Below are 17,257 nucleotides of genomic sequence, written 5' to 3'. Positions count from 1 at the left end.
TATTTTATTTTATTTTATTTTATTTTATTTTATTTTATTTTATTTTATTTTATTTTCTACTGCTTTTTCCTCACGAGGGTCGCGGGGGTGCTGGAGCCTATCCCAGCTGCCTTCGGGCGAGAGGCGGGGTACACCCTGGACTGGTGGCCAGCCAATCACAGGGCACATATAGACAAACAACCATTCACACTCACATTCATACCTATGGACAATTTGGAGTCACCAATTAACCTAGCATGTTTTTGGAATGTGGGAAGAAACCGGAATACCCGGAGAAAACCCACGCAATGTTTGTTAAATCCTTGTTGCTAACTTGCAGGACATTCCAAACTATAAATTTAGGCTAATGTTTGTGCGCCACAATTTATAGAAATATATTTAAATTCATCAGGAGAAATAAAATACATTAAAAAAGGAAGACCATCTTATTGTTATATATTATACTTTTTATTTTATTTTATTTTATTTTATTTTATTTTATTTTATTTTATTTTATTTTATTTTATTTTATTTTATTTTATTTTATTCCAGTTTCCCAAGGTCATGATTCCAGTCATCACTGATATAAAGGTCATGGGTTTCCCCTTATGTTTGCTCTTTTCCACGAGTGAAGTTTTTCACTGATTACAAGTTGGAGTTTGTGTCTAAATATATTCTTATCAGCTCCGATAACTGGATCTAGGCAGTCGTGGACGGCGTTCAAAGTTTCCTTTACATTTTATTAGCGTGAGGACACAGTTTAGATCCATAAGAATATCTGGCTCGTGTCCATGAGACGACTTCTTTGTTCTTAATTGCTAAAATGTCACATATTAACTTAAAGCAGGGGGTGGACCAAACCTTCACAATAGAGAAAAACTGAAGGATGTAGGCGGCCATATTGATACATTTTGTGCATTAAATATGCCATTTGTGATGATTTTGACTGATCTTTCAAGGCACACAGATTATTGTGGTATATGGCTACATACCAAAAGAAGGATTAGACGAGGTAAGTTTCAGGAAAATATCAATTCCGGACTAGAAGTCGAGAAAAACAGCATTTTGTGAAAAAAATGTTTCACTTTCACACAAATATGTTTTGCATTTGTAATGCTAAGAGTCCACTGTGCCAGTCGGCGCCAGTTGGTTCCAGTTGGTTCCAGTTGGTTCCAGTTGGTTCCAGTTGGTGCCAATGCAATTTGCTGTGGCGCCTCGTGTCGCCTGGGCTTAGCCCCCTGGAGATGCACAGGATATGAATGAATGTAGTAGACATAAAAAAAAATTAAAAACCAAATAAATGTAAAATAAAATAAATAAATCAATAAAATTAAATAAATATAATTTTTTTAAATATATAAAAAAACAAATAAATTAAAAATAATAATAATAATAATAAAATTAAATAAATGAAATTAAAAAAAATATATATTAAAAAATATCAAATTATTTTAGGCGGACTGAAGCCCCCCTAAAATAGACCTAATGACGCTACTGGTGTCGCCAATAAGGTGCCTAGTGGCGTGCAGTGGCTCAAACTGCCTCCCAACTGGCTCGTGGTGGCCCGTAACTTTGACAAAAATTTAGTTTGGCCAAGAAAATTTCAAAATCTTTGCAGTGTCCACCAAGTGGAACCAAATGTCACAAACAATCCCCCTATTGGAATCCACTGGCGCGAGCCAAGTTGCACTCATAAGAGCTCAAATATCTCAACAACTATATATCAAGATTAAAAAAAACACAAAAAGGGGTTGTAACCTTTTGCTTGATACACTCCTCCACGCTCTCCACGCAAATCCGACTGGTATAGGAGACCTCAGGGAAGACCCAGGACAGGAAGCCCTCAGGAAGAGCTGGAGAAAATAGCCACCAAACCCCATGTGTGTCTTCTTGGTACATCTTCTTGGTATAGTACATATGTGTGTGACTTTTATTTACTACAATAGCAAATAAAATACACAAGGATTACTGTCCTGTCTGGAAATGAAACAAAAACAAGTTTAAAGAACCTCTAAAGGATTCTTTTTAGCAAGATGTGAAATTTGATGGAAATAACAGTAGATGGCGCTGTTAGACAGACAATAAAGATGATTGTAGTAAGTGCTGGACTCAACTACATACTATTTACATATATTTACATATATTTACATATATTTACATTTGTTTCATGATCTGAAACATTGAAGTGTAACAAACATCAGGAAAGGGGGAAAACACTTTTTTTGTATGGGGCTGCACGGTGGATAAGTGGTTAGGCCTCACAGCTAGGAGACCCAAGTTCAATTCCATGTCTGTGTGGAGTTTGCACGTTCTCCCCGTGCATGCGTGGGTTTTCTCCGGGTACTCCGGTTTCCTCCCACATTCCAAAAAAACATGCTAGGTTAATTAGCGACTCCAAATTGTCCATAGGTATGAATGTGAGTGTGAATGGTTGTTTGTCTATATGTGCCCAGTGATTGGCTGGCCCACGACCCTCGTGAGGATAAGCAGTAGAAAATGAATGAATGAATGAATGAAACATCAGGAAGGGGGCAAACACTTTTTTTGTATGGGGCTGCACGGTGGATAAGTGGTTAGGCCTCACAGCTAGGAGACCCGAGTTCAATTACATCACTGTGTGGAGTTTGCATGTTCTCCCCGTGCAGGCGTGGGTTTTCTCCGGGTACTCCGGTTTCCTCCCACATTCCAAAAAAACATGCTAGGTTAATTAGCGACTCCAAATTGTCCATAGGTATGAATGTGAGTGTGAATGGTTGTTTGTCTATATGTGCCCTGTGATTGGCTGGCCACCAGTCCAGGGTGTAGCTGTCCGGCTGTCTTGTCCTAAGACAGCTGGGATAGGCTCCAGCATCTCTGTGACACTTGGAGGATAAACGGTAGAAAATGAATGAATGAATGAATGATTGATTCATAAAAAAAAGTGGTTAGCGGGCAGGCCTCACAGCTAAGAGACCCAAGTTCGATTCCACTCTTGGCTATCTCTGTGTGAAGTTTGCATGTTCTCCGGGTACTCCGGTTTCCTCCCATATTCCAAAAACATGCTAGGTTAATTAGCGACTCCAAATTGTCCATAGGTATGAATGTGAGTGTGAATGGTTGTTTGTCTATATGTGCCCTGTGATTGGCTGGCCACCAGTCCAGGGTGTACCCCGCCTCTCACCCAAAGAGAAGACAGCTGGGATAGGCTCCAGCACCCCCTGCGACCCTCGTGAGGATAAGCGGTAGAAAATGAATGAATGATTGATTCATGGATGCACGGTGTAGAAAAAGTGGTTAGCGCACAGGGCTCACAGCTAAGAGACCCGAGTTCGATTCCACTCTCGGCTATCTCTGTGTGGAGTTTGCATGTTCTCCGGGTACTCTGGTTTCCTCCCACATTCCAAAAAACATGCTAGGTTAATTAGCGACTCCAAATTGTCCATAGGTATGAATGTGAGTGTGAATGGTTGTTTGTCTATATGTGCCCTGTGATTGGCTGGCCACCTCTCGCCTGAAGACAGCTGGGATAGGCTCCAGCAATGAATGAATGTATTTGTATTTGTAATATTTTTGAGTTAAATCATCAATATTAATATATTTGCTAAACAAAAAGGGACTGATCATAAAAATAAATAATGAGCTTTTCATGAAATATCCAGAAATGGTTTGTAATTCTTTCATGTTGAACAACTATTATGCTGTGGAAACATTTTCCAGTTCATGTTTATTTAAAGTATCCCTGCTCGATAATAACATATCATAACAGGAAGTAAACGCATGCAAACAAGTTAAAATCAGCACCTAAGTATTTCCCACTGCGGCACTCGGAATTTGGTTGGAATTTTGCTCTCTTCGCTTGTGCCGTTTAATCACATAGACTCTCCCGATACATATTAACCCAACCACGCACAAAGCAAGTAAAACCCACAGCCAAATAAAAGTGGCTGCAGACACGGAGGAACCTTTAATGGTATCGTTGTTGGGTTTAACGTAACCTTTGGCGGATGGAGTGGTGATATCAAAATGTCCGTCGACTGCTTGGACGCATTTCACTTGTTCCGTTAGGACGTAGCCTTGTTTACAGGAGCAGATAAAACTTCCGAATGTGTTTTTACATTCTTGGTCGCATTCCCCCATGGTGCATTCGTCAATATCTTCACAGAGTTGATCATTGATGATGAAGCCTTCAGGGCAGAAGCAAGCGCTGTTAGTGTTTCTCTCACAGATGGCAGGACATCTTTCCTGAGCGCAGTGGATTCTGCACCTCCTGGGATCCTCGTTGTGTGGTGCGTATCCTCGGAAACAGGAGCATTTGAATCCGTTTTTTACTACAGTGCAGTTTTGTTCACACGGACCATCCGAGCAGCCTTTGGAACTGCGGAAAAATGATGATTTTTCTACCATGCATGCGTCTTTGTGGTAGGTTCTGCAGAGGAAGCCGTCGGTTTTTTCTGTGCATGGTTTTTCTGTGAAGGTTCGATCATCGGAAAGTGATACACAATACGGAGAACAGACTCTTGTGTTGTTTTTCCAGGTGATAAAAGAAGGGATGTGATCGCTGCGCCTGCGACCAGACGTCCACTCGTAGCCTCGCATTTTAGCCGAGAAGCTGCTGCACGTATTTGCCGGTAAAAAAAGCCCCATCCAAAAATTCCCGTTCAGCTCTTTCCGTATAATTTCATGTAATCTGTCATCTCCGGGAGATTGAAACGTCATTAGTTGTCCTTTCCTGGCTCGGCATCGTTGCTCTGCAGTTGAAAAATCCACTTTGTCTCGGTTGATGACTAAGCAGTTGTTCCCGACGCAGAACGGTCGACAAGCGGAAGTCGGATCCGTGGAAAAGCATGTTCGGACGGAGAACACAAGCGGTAGAATAGCGACAAGAATTTGGAGATTCCAGCAAGCCATGTCGCTGGGATGTCGTTCATTCTCAAATGTTTGGCTTTTTTCACGGCAAAACTCCGAGCCCTGCAGGCTACGGCGGAAGGAAAGTTAAAGGCGGGAAGGAAATGAGATAAAGACTTAACTACTGTGTTTTTTCCAATGTGAAGCTCAGGGACCGTGACACTTTTCCAGAACAAAGACTTTTACTTTTGACTTATGGTTATGTATCCTGTGTATGCGCTCAGAAACCAGTGGAAAATCAAAGCACATAATAGCAAGTAATAATATTCATAATAACAGTAATTTTATTAGTAGCGTACATTTGAAATAGTAAAGAAAAAACATGTAGAAATATTATGATCATGAACAAAAAAATAAAGTCGTAATTTTTGGAGAATTAGGTTGCAGTAAAAATGATAATTTTACCAAAAATAAAGTCCAAAATATGGGAATTATTATGAATTAATATGAATTATTATGAAAATTATTATGAATTATTATGAAAATTAAATAAAATAAGTCATATGGAAAAAAGAACAACAAAATTGGAAAAATATTATGAAAAAAATATATAATAGAAAAATGGCACATTTAGTGTACATTTAAAATAGATAAAAGATGTTTAAATATTATGATCAGGAACAAGAAAATAAAGACGTAATTTTTGGAGAATTAGGTTGCAGTAAAAATTAATTAAAATTAAAAGTCCAAAATATGGGAATTATTATGAAAATTATTATGAATTATTATGAAATTTAAATAAAATATGGAATATGGAAAAAAACAACAAAATTGGAAAAATATTATGAAAAAAATATATAATAGAAAAATGGCACATTTAGTGTACATTTAAAATAGATAAAAGATGTTTAAATATTATGATCAGGAACAAGAAAATAAAGACGTAATTTTTGGAGAATTAGGTTGCAGTAAAAATTAATTAAAATTAAAAGTCCAAAATATGGGAATTATTATGAAAATTATTATGAATTATTATGAAATTTAAATAAAATATGGAATATGGAAAAAAATTGGAAAAAACAGCTATAATTTCAAATGAATAAAGTCAAAATATAATGAAAAAATATATAATAGAAAAATGAAAAAAAACACTAATTTTACAAGAATAAACTTGTAATATCATGAGGAACAATAATGTCGTTTTAGTAGCAAACAGTCGAAAAAATATTGTTTTTATGACTACAATAAAACTACAGTACATGTGTTGGGGGACCAAATATCAAAAGTAGTAGTAGTAGTATTTTTATTAGTATTAGTAGTATTTAGACTAAACTGACTTTACTTAGTTATAATTAGTTATAGTTATTTATAGTTAATTATTATGAATTATTATGAAAATTATTATGAAACTTATTATGAAAATTATTATGAATTATTATGAAAATTAAATAAAAGAAGTCATATGGAAAAAAAGAACAACAAAATTGGAAAAAACAGCTATAATTTCAAATGAACAAAGTCCAAATGTTATAAAAAAATAATATAATAGAAAAATGAAAAAAACACTAATTTTACGAGAATAAACTTGTAATATTATGAAGAACAATAATGTTGTTTTAGTAGCAAAGAGTCGAAAAAATGTTGTTTTTACGACTACAGTATGTATTGGTGGACCAAATATCAAAAGTAGTAGTAGTAGTAGTATTTTTATTAGTATTAGTAGTATTTAGTAGTATTTTTCAGTAATTTTTCAGTAACAGTAATTTTAGTATCGTAAATTTGAAATCAAGTCGTCATTTTTGGAGAATTAGGTTGCAGTAAAAATTATAATTTTACAAAACTAAAAGTCCAAAATATGGGAATTATTATGAAAATTATTAGGAATTATTATGAAAATTATTATGAATTATTACAAAAATATTATGAATTATTATGAAAATTAAATAAAAGAAGTCATATGGAAAAAAAGAAGAACAAAATTGGAAAAAACAGCTATAATTTCAATTGAATAAAGTCAAAATATTATGAAAAAAATATATAATAGAAAAATGGCACATTTAGTGTACATTTGAAACAGTGAAGAAAAAAACATGTAAAAATATTATGATCAGGAACAAAAAAATAAAGTCGTAATTTTTGGAGAATTAGGTTGCAGTAAAAATTATAATTTTACAAAAATAATGTCCAAAATATGAGAATTATTATCAAAATTATTATGAATTATTATGAAATTTAAATAAAATATGGAATATGAAAAAAAACACAGAATTGGAAAAAACAGCTATAATTTCAAATGAATAAAGTCAAAATATTATGAAAAAAATATGTAATAGAAAAATGAAAAAAACACTGTAATTTTATGAGAATAAACTTATTATGAGGAACAATAATGTCGTTTTGGTAGTAAAGAGTTGAAATGTTGTTTTTACTACTACAGTAAAACTACAGTACATGTGTTGGTGGACCAAATATCAAAAGTAGTATTTTTATTAGTAGTATTTTTCAGGATGTGGCCCTTGCTGAAAAACGTTTTTACACCCGGACATAAACTGACTTTTTTTACGTTAGCGATCCCTTTGGTTCTCAAAAACTACTACTACTCAAAAAAAAACTACTTAAACTTCATAACCACAATCGTGACACAAAAGCGACACAACATTTCAGGCATTTCCATTCACTATAAAAGATATATTGATTATAAAGTTTGTATGTGCAACCAATCAGAAAGAAGAGCCACAATGGGGTGCGTGCATGGAGTATTTACAGTTATAAGAACCTTAAATATAAATTACATAAATATGCTTGAAGATAAATTATACACAAAAGCAATTCCGTCCATCGGGTCATAAATCATCAGTCAAGATGGATTCGTAAAATTTCTCCAAGCGTGGATCCAAACCCGAGGCCACCCAACAATAACTGTCCGTTGTCGTTTTCCTTGCTTCTTTTCTCGCTCGATGACATCGAACAACGGCGATACCTAACGTCGCGGCGACCAACATCAGCAACGGAATCACCGATCCCAGGACACAGATAAGGACTCTGGAGTTGACGACTTTAGCGCTGGAAGCTAAGGATGCATTAATCGGCGTGACGGTCACCACACGTGGAAGTGGCGTGGACCCTCGCCGGCGTTCCTGTGTCACCGTGGGTTCCGTTTCGGCGATGTTTTCTTGCGTTGCGTCATTTAACGGTGCGTCAGTCATATCTGGAACGCAATCAATTCCAGTCGCATCCGAATGGAACCCCGCCGGGCATACGCACTTGAAACTTCCTTCGGTGTTGACACATCGGAATTGACAGCGTTCCGTGGCGCATTCGTTGACGTCCATGCAAGAGTAGCCATCCTCGGATAAAGTAAAGCCATTCTCGCAGTAGCAGGAAAACGATCCCATCGTGTTCAAGCAACCGTGTTCACATCGGGAATTCACACACTCATCCGAATCGAGACAATCACCTCGGAACATTCGGAAACCTTCCCGACACGCACACGTGTAGCTTCCGTGTGTGTTAACACACAAATGATTAGCGCAAACATGTGGGAGTTGGCACTCATCGATATCCGAACAGTTCCGCTGGTTTGATTCCAATTTGAATCCGACGGGACAATTGCAGGAATGTCCGGATTCTCCCAGGATGCAGTCGTGTTCACAAAAATCCACGTTGCACACGTCTTGTAACTTACAAGAAAACCCGTTTTCCTCGATCGTGTAACCTTGGTTACAGAGGCATCGAACTTGATCCGAGTCCTCCTGGCACAGATGTTCACATCCACCGTTATCGGAAGCACATTTTCCGTAATCTGCCTTACAGAACGGACCTCGGACGGTCCACTGGTATTTATCATCACTCAGCATACAAACAGAAAAGTGAGATTCCCGATCCCCACATGTGACTTTCGCGTACGTTCCGAGTGGTAAGGATTTGATCTCATTTTGCAAAGGTTCCTCGGAGAAAGGAGCCGTGTATGATATATCTCCAGATCCCAACAGAAGCAGAGAGCCGCACATTCCTTGGAAGTAAAACTTACACATGTAAAAAGTAGGAATCTTGCAAGCTCCGGCAGTCCATTTCAGAACATTCCGATTTCTCGGATTGTAGCTAACATGCACACATCGTTCAGTACATGTGTCCACAGGTTCTTTATCCCAGTTGGAGAAGCGGGAATCTTCCTCACCAGATGTCCACTTGAAGCCTCTGAGGGGTTTGTCAGCTAAAACGCAGTCGCCTTTGTGTAGTTTTAATCCGATCCAAAACTTGAGGTTCTTCTCCTTCTGGATCAAGGAGATCAAAGAACGGAGATGATGGTCTTCTTCTTTGTTCCTGACCGTCATCAGGTACCCTCCATTGTGGAAACAGCTCTGACCGGCCTTCTCAAAGCTCACTTTGTCCATGTGTAGAGTAAAACAGGCATTCGAAGTGCACATTGTTTCATATTCGATGCCGTTAAATCCTCCAAAACGGGTATTGAGCAGAAGTAGTAAGAACAACATCGTCGCAACTTAACAACAAGAGTTTTCCATATGGAATGTGAAGAACATTGGCTTGTTCTTTGTGGCGCCGCGGCTCCTGAAAGTACCGCGTTCATGTTGCTGCATCCTGTTTGGGACATAAACTAAAGGCGGAAACCATGTTGAGCGGCGGTTATGGTTCCTTTCTTTGGCCTTCGCTGACCAGTTCCGTTCCGAGCTGGGACAAAACAATGGTGGACTTCAATGTGTTTTGACTGCTTCTCCAGATGTCTCCGGTCTGGGCAGACTTCAGACTTTTAAGCTGACTCCCTTAATTGTAGTGAGGTACAATACACAGCGGGGGGGTCATATGACCTCAGCTATGTGGTGACATCACAATAGGAAAGTGAAGATGGATCACTGACCTTTGCCATCCTGCCACCGATATAATACTTCCATACGTTTTGCTATTATTGTTTTGATATTTCATTTAATTGTATTATTGTACTGCATGGTTTTCTCCGGGTACTCCGGTTTCCTCCCACATTCCAAAAACATGCTAGGTTAATTAGCCACTCCAAATTGTCCATAGGTATGAATGTGAGTGTGAATGGTTGTTTGTCTATATGTGCACTGTGATTGGCTGGAGATTTGGTGTATCCCCCGCCTACCATCCAAAGACAGCTGGGATAGGCTCCAGCATAACCGCAACCTTAGAGAGGATAAGCAGCATATAAAATGGATGCATGGATCTAAATAATATTACATATAATAAAGTGGACGAGGGGTTCACATGCAGGCCTCGCAGCTAGGAAACCCGAGTTCAATTCCACCCTCGGCCATCTCTGTGTGGAGTTTGCATGTTCTCGCCGTGTATGCGTGGGTTTTCTCCGGGTACTCCGGTTTCCTCCCACATTCCAAAAACATGCTAGGTTAATTAGCCACTCCAAATTGTCCATAGGTATGAATGTGAGTGTGAATGGTTGTTTGTCTATATGTGCCCTGTGATTGGCTGGCCACCAGTCCAGGGTGTACCCCGCCTCTCGCCCGAAGACAGCCGAGATAGGCTCCAGCACCCCCACAACCCTCGAGAGGATAAGCGGTAGAGAATGAATGAATGACTGCGATTGGCTGGCGACCAAAGACAGCTGGGATAGGCTCCAGCATACCCATGACCAAAGTGACGGTGGACAGCATAGAAAACAGATGGATAGATGAATGGGTGCCATTGAAATGATCTTCTCCAATTGTGTGAGTGTGCATGGTGTGCGGCATGAAGACATGAAATAAGGCCATTAAACAGCACTGAGAGCTTATCTTCTGTCTATATGTAACCTGTGATCGGCTGGAGATTGTGTGTATCCCCTGCCTACCATCCAAAGACAGCTGGGATAGGCTCCAGCATAACCACAACCGTCGAGAGGATAAGCAGCATAGAAAATGGATGCATGGATCTAAATAATACTACATATAATTTTTGCATTCTACTGTCACACAAGCACAAAAACAAGTTTAAAAACAGCACAATAAAACTAAAATAAAGCAAAACTACACACAATGACTTGTCTTGTACGTAAGTTCATCAATCAATTTCTGTTTGGATGGAAAATTGCCCTGCATCCAATCACAGTTCCTCTATACTATAAGAAATAATCAATAATAAATGTAATTAAGCAACAAGATATTCCAAGTATTCTTACATATATGGTCGATTGTGTACTAATATCACAAGACGATACTGTACAATACGGTCACTGCAGCCATAACTCAATGAAAACAAGTTTGACACTCCTGGCCTAGGTGGTCCGAATCAAGACAGTTCCTGTGTTTGCTTGAACTCATAAAAATGGACCGAGAACAATGACAGGAAGTCCAATGAGACACGCCCACCGCTAGTGCTAAGTCAGTAGGGAAGAGAAACATTGTATATGAGCTCATCTTTTGTCAGTAGCATATTTGTTTTCATGTTTTTCCACATCAATAACTCATGAAAATATTGTTCACATATTGTTTACCAGAACATGAAACATGGAAGTAACCAAACTAAAGCAATGGATAACATTGACAATCACAGATTTGTAGTATGGCGTCCAGTGATGGGAATAACGGCGTTTAAAACAATGTTACTAAATGCCGTTACTTTTTTCAGTAACGGGTAATCTAACTAATTACTAATTACTAATAAAACGCCATTACCCTTTTGGAGACCCCGTTACAGCAGTTACTGAAGCCGCCTAAAAGTGTATCACCGGCTTCATATGGCTCAGGTTTTTGTAAAATTGCGTCGCAAATTAGAAAACTTGAATGGAAATCAAAAAACTTGAGTGGGCGGGTGTTTACAGCACATAAGCAATGAGGATTGGCTAAGATTTAGTAAGATTGCGTCTTCAGCCAATCAGAGAACTTAGATGGGCGGGTGTTTGGAGCAAATAAGTAATGAGGATTGGCTAAGATTTAGTAAATTGCGTCTTCAGCCAATCAGAGAACTTAGATGGGCGGGTGTTTAGAGCACATAAGCAATGAGGATTGGCTCAGGTTTTAGTAAAATTGCGTCTTCAGCCAATCAGAGAACTTAGATGGGCGGGTGTTTAAAGCACATAAGCAATCAGGATTGGTTAAGATTTAGTAAGATTGCGTCTTCAGCCAATCAGAGAACTTAAATGGGCGGGTGTTCAGAGCACATAAGCAATGAGGATTGGCTAAGATTTAGTAAGATTGCGTCTTCAGCCAATCAGAGAACTTGGGTGGGCGGGTGTTTAGAGCATATCCAAACAGCGTTTGCCAAATAGAAGTACACTACTTTAACCTCCTTGATGTCAAAAGGTAAAATGTACATTATGTCCCCGAAAAAAAACTTTGTCCACGTCTTGTGTGAGCATCTCAAACTCACAGAAACACCTGTCGACTGCACAAAATACAAACCTCTGTAATGGTAACCGTCTTTGCTATGTGTGTGTGTGTAACTAGTTACTTTTGTAGTGAGGTAACTCAGTAACTCAGTTACTTTTTTTTGAGAAGTAACTATAACTAATTACTTTGTTAAAGTGTGTGTGTATTCTAATTGTGTATTCCTTTCTTCCTTACTCAGACGCGTATGTTAAGCTAACCTTACTGAATTCCACAGGTCATGTGACGTCCAAGTGTAAAATATTTATCTGCCTGACCTATATGAAGAAACCTTTGTCTTCCAGGTAGCCCTTTTCCAGCTATCAAATGTCAACAACAAGCGCAAGGAGATGATTGGTTGGATCTCTCTTGGGATCAACAGCTCCGGAGAGGAAGAGCAGCAGGTTAGAATCCTAACGGCACCACTAAGGTACACAATGTGACCATGAACGTCATACATTGCTGTTATCTCAGCTGGGGGAAAAAATAGAAATGGTGTCCTCTGATGACGAAGGTGAAGGAGCCGTATGTATGCACCAGGGAGGATTTATCAGTAAATAGGATAAAGATAGCAATTGTGTACTAACACTAAGCCAAAACAAATGTACTACCTTTCGTTGTACCAGGTATTACATTGGATGAATAAACCAAAGACACAAGGAGGCTCTAATATTTTTTTTTTTACCGTGACTGTATATTCACAATATACATAATAAGAAAGAGTCCGACAAAAGACAGGAAGCAGTCCACCCATATTGAGGGAACCATTGATAAACGCAATGTCCCCCTTTTCAGCAGCAGCATGTTCTACTTACTTTGAACCCTCGTCAGTTGTTTTGGAGGTTGCGTAACCTCCCGAGTGTGCCCTACTGTGGAATTTGGACTCCTTTTGTTTGCACTTAGTCATTATATCATTGCCGATCTTGCAAAAAAATACATAACCGCAGGCAATATACTGTTTCTTTGAAATGATGTTAATATCGAAAGAAGGATAAAATATGACCACGCAGAGGAACGTCAGCATATTACGCTGTGTATATGATGTAAGGGGTTTAAACACTTCATGGCTTTTACCTTTAAGGTAACTGTAGTTGTTTTAGCATAAACAAACAAAAAGAGCATAAACACAAAACTAATCCACTACAATTTGTATTACATTTGTCTTGACATCATGAAATGCAACATATCAACATAAATGATTAGTAGAGTTGCTACAACTAATACTATCATTTTGACTTATATATAATAATGTTAGTTCAGTCTTGTTTCAATTTCTGGAAAGAAGTTCAACATGCTAAGGTCATACACGCAAAGTTATAAAACATTTCAAAATGTACCTGCACTGTTACATAAAGTTTGGGCAGTCACTACTATAACAGTGGTTTCACTAAATGCCTTCAATAAACAGCATGAAAGCAATCTTCACTCGCTAAATGTACTGCAAAAAAGGCCAGTAAGGATAATTCATAATGCCGCCTACAGAGAACATACTAACTACTTATTTCTAAATTTTTATTTCTAAGTTGATGTTTGCTAAATACAAGGATGAAGAGTCTTGAACCAGTCATGATGTGCTATATATATATATAATATCACTGTATTGACACTTACTATGGTACCCAATAAATTAAATTAAATTAAATTAAATTAAATTAAATTAAATTAAATTAAATTAAATTAAATTAAATTAAATTAAATTAAATTAAATTAAATTAAATTAAAGGGAAAAAATAACTTCAATTATATTAGGAAAGCAGGAAGTGAACAAATGTAACAGTTACTGATTGTAAAAGTACCAGATGGAGGGGTAGGATTTAATAAGCTTTGCTTCTTCCTACTCCTTTTGGACATGTGGAACTGTGAACTGATTATGGGATGCATTCAATTGTAATCTGATGCATGTTCAAATGAAATTAAACCATTACCATTACCAAAAGCCGTTTATGATGACAACGTAACAACTGGATGCTAAACAAAGACAATAACTGTCTGTCGCTTTTGGGATGGCAAAACAATCCGGTCCATAGAAACGCACAATGACTCAAACAAAACACCACAATGTGCTTAGTAATCACCATGTGCACAAAAAACTGCTGAACAAATGAAGTATATGAACACATACACACACAAACAATGGCACGGCCATGTTTGTTTGCCAAGGATTTTTCAGCACAGAAGATTTTGTAATGATCTGTTTTTAGTAAGGAATAAATAAAATAAATGTAATTACATTTGGCCATGTGATGATTGCATTCAAAAAACAATCTTAATACTGTACTTCTACTGTACTAAAATACCCACACACCATGAGGTAAAAAAATAATAATAATAATTACTGCCACAAGAGGGCACTAAAGTACTACATCACAATGCATCCACTGTAGAAAGCAATCCAACTATCTTCTTCCGCTTATCCAGGGTCAGGTCATGGAGAAATCCTGAGGCATTCCCAGGCTATTTGACAGACAGTCTCTCCAAGGTGTGCTGGGATCAGAATAGTACATATCACATGTATTTCAATATGTTTTGACAAGGGATGCTCCAATCCGGGAGTAATTCAATGTATTCCTAATGATTAGCCAGGATAAAGGGGGGCATTACTAATAAAATTAGTAATTAATTAATTCATGCTATTCCCTTGGCCTTCTGACCTGTCATGCACACACGGTCGAGTGTTCTTCACATTGTTTACTTAGCGGCTGTTTGCCTTGGAAACTCACCATAGGCTGTTAAGTGTTTGCTATTCAAATGGCATATCTTGCTACCCCTGCAACATTGTTTTTGTGGCATATGTTGGCCGTCAGGGCTGCACGGGAGACCTCAGAGCTAGGAGACCAAGGTTCAATTCCACCCTCGGCCATTTCTGTGTGGAGTTTGCATGTTCTCCCCGTGCATGCGTGGGTTTTCTCCGGGTACTCCGGTTTCCTCCCACATTCCAAAAACATGCTAGGTTAATTAGCGACTCCAAATTGTCCATAGGTATGAATGTGAGTGTGAATGGTTGTTTGTCTATATGTGCCCTGTGATTGGCTGGCCACCAGTTCAGGGTGTACCCCGCCTCTCACCCGAAGACAGCTGGAATAGGCTCCAGTGCGACTTATGTACGTTTTTTTTCTACCTAATTATGCATTTTTGGCCTTGTGCGACTTATACTCCAGTGCGACTTATGTATGTTTTTTTCACCTAATTATGAATTTTTGGCATTGTGCGACTTATACTCCAGTGCGACTTACTATGTATGTTTTTTTCTACCCAATTATGCATTTTTGGCCTTGTGCGACTTATACTCCAGTGCGACTTATGTATGATTTTTTATACCTAATTATGCATTTTTGGCCTTGTGCGACTTATAGTCCAGTGCGACTTATGTATGTTTTTTTATACCTAATTATGCATTTTTGGCCTTGTGCGACTTATACTCCAGTGCGACTTATGTATGTTTTTTTCTACCTAATTATGCATTTTTGGCCTTGTGCGACTTATACTCCAGTGCGACTTATGTATGTTTTTTTCTACCTAATTATGCATTTTTGGCCTTGTGCGACTTATATTCCAGTTTGACTTATGTATGTTTTTTTCTACCTAATTATGCATTTTTGGCCTTGTGCGACTTATATTCCAGTTTGACTTATGTATGTTTTTTTCTACCTAATTATGCATTTTTGGCATTGTGCGACTTATACTCCAGTGCGACTTATGTATGTTTTTTTCTACCTAATTATGCATTTTTGGCCTTGTGCGACTTATATTCCAGTTTGACTTATGTATGTTTTTTTCTACCTAATTATGCATTTTTGGCCTTGTGTGACTTACACTCCAGTGCGACTTATGTATGTTTTTTTCTACCTAATTATGCATTTTTGGCCTTGTGCGACTTATATTCCAGTTTGACTCATGTATGTTTTTTTCTACCTAATTATGCATTTTTGGCCTTGTGTGACTTAAACTCCAGTGCGACTTATGTATGTTTTTTTCTATCTAATTATGCATTTTTGGCAATGTGCGACTTATACTTCAGTGCGACTTATGTATGTTTTTTTAGACCTAATGATGCATTTTTGGCCTTGTGCGACTTATATTCCAGTTCGACTTATGTATGTTTTTTCTACCTAATTATGCATGTTTGGCATTGTGCGACTTATGTATGTTTTTTTCTACCTAATGATGCATTTTTGGCCTTGTGCGACTTATACTCCGGAGCGACGTATAGTCCAGAAAATACGGTACTAGCCATAGGTGATGAGTGTAGAAAGGCATAACACGATTTTTCACTTAAATCGTCCGATACTGATGGATACTAATAATAGAACATAGTCTACCATAGTCACATGAATGGGTTAACTTTTCCCACCACCTTATGGGGGCAAGTCGGTTCTTGACAAGGTGTAAATAAATTTTTAGTCATGAATGGCGTGCCAGGTGTATAACTTGTACATAAACAGAACAGTGAAAGTCGTGGCTGTGTATGTATGTGTGTGTGTGTGTATGTGTGTGTGTGTGTGCATACTGTCGAAACAAAACAAAACACGATTGACAAACCTCAAACAAGTCAGGACAGTTTTAACATTCAACAACCATTAAAAAAATGTTGCGGTGTACGATTCATCGTGACACAGGTGGACTTTCAGAGGTGATGATTTTCATGCTTACTACTGTAGCCTGAGGTACGATCTGCCATTATATAACAACCTCAGCCTCTCCTTCTCACACAGGCTGATCTACCTGGACTCAACGCAACACAACACAACACGACAAGAGACACACCCTCCCTGGTGAGTTAACATTGACTTTTATAAATATATTCGGAAATACTTTTGATATTTGATTATGAAATGCACAATTATTAATTGCTATTGTTGTTGTTGCAAATCATACACATGTGCAATTATATCTGCTGTGGTTGGGCCGTTTCAGTTATTAAAAGTAGAAAGGAATTCCGAAACTGTGAGCACAGACCACATATTTTATGCTACTCATAACATATTTTGATATATTTTTGTAGCTATGGGATTTTTGCATTTTTTTTTTTGTGCAAAATTCTGCATGCACCCTAAAAGGCAAGGGGTTAAAGGGAGGTCTTGCTCATTGGTTACAGTTCAAAACCCCTGTAATGGTCT

The 17,257-nt window shown here is 38.0% G+C and overlaps 2 protein-coding genes across 2 annotated transcripts in view; one reads left to right on the top strand and one right to left on the bottom strand.

Annotated features, from left to right (window-relative positions):
* LOC131140248 (calpain-1 catalytic subunit-like) overlaps positions 1–17,257 on the top strand; it is a 59,285-nt gene that overhangs the window by 25,353 nt on the left and 16,675 nt on the right. The window contains exons 2-3 of the mRNA XM_078796302.1: positions 12,446–12,570; positions 16,853–16,912. The gene's annotated coding sequence lies outside the window, so the exon portion shown is untranslated. The remainder of the gene's footprint in view (positions 1–12,445; positions 12,571–16,852; positions 16,913–17,257) is intronic.
* cd93 (CD93 molecule) lies at positions 7,365–9,292 on the bottom strand. Its single transcript, XM_058090822.2, has one exon. It carries the CDS (start codon positions 9,228–9,230, stop codon positions 7,647–7,649), a length of 1,584 nt encoding a protein of 527 aa, XP_057946805.2. The 5' UTR covers positions 9,231–9,292; the 3' UTR covers positions 7,365–7,646.

The sequence above is a fragment of the Doryrhamphus excisus genome, linkage group LG14 (assembly GCF_037039965.1).
Source record: "Doryrhamphus excisus strain RoL-2023G ecotype Guam linkage group LG14, RoL_Dexc_Guam_v1.1, whole genome shotgun sequence".
Classification (NCBI taxonomy): Eukaryota; Metazoa; Chordata; class Actinopteri; order Syngnathiformes; family Syngnathidae; genus Doryrhamphus; species Doryrhamphus excisus.
Note: the sequence above shows the minus strand (reverse complement) of the source record. Positions and strands in the feature narration are given on the sequence as shown.

Bases quoted from the DNA above. Each gene is read 5' to 3' on its own strand.
- cd93 (XM_058090822.2), bottom strand. From the start codon at position 9,230: ATGTGCACTTCGAATGCCTGTTTTACTCTACACATGGACAAAGTGAGC.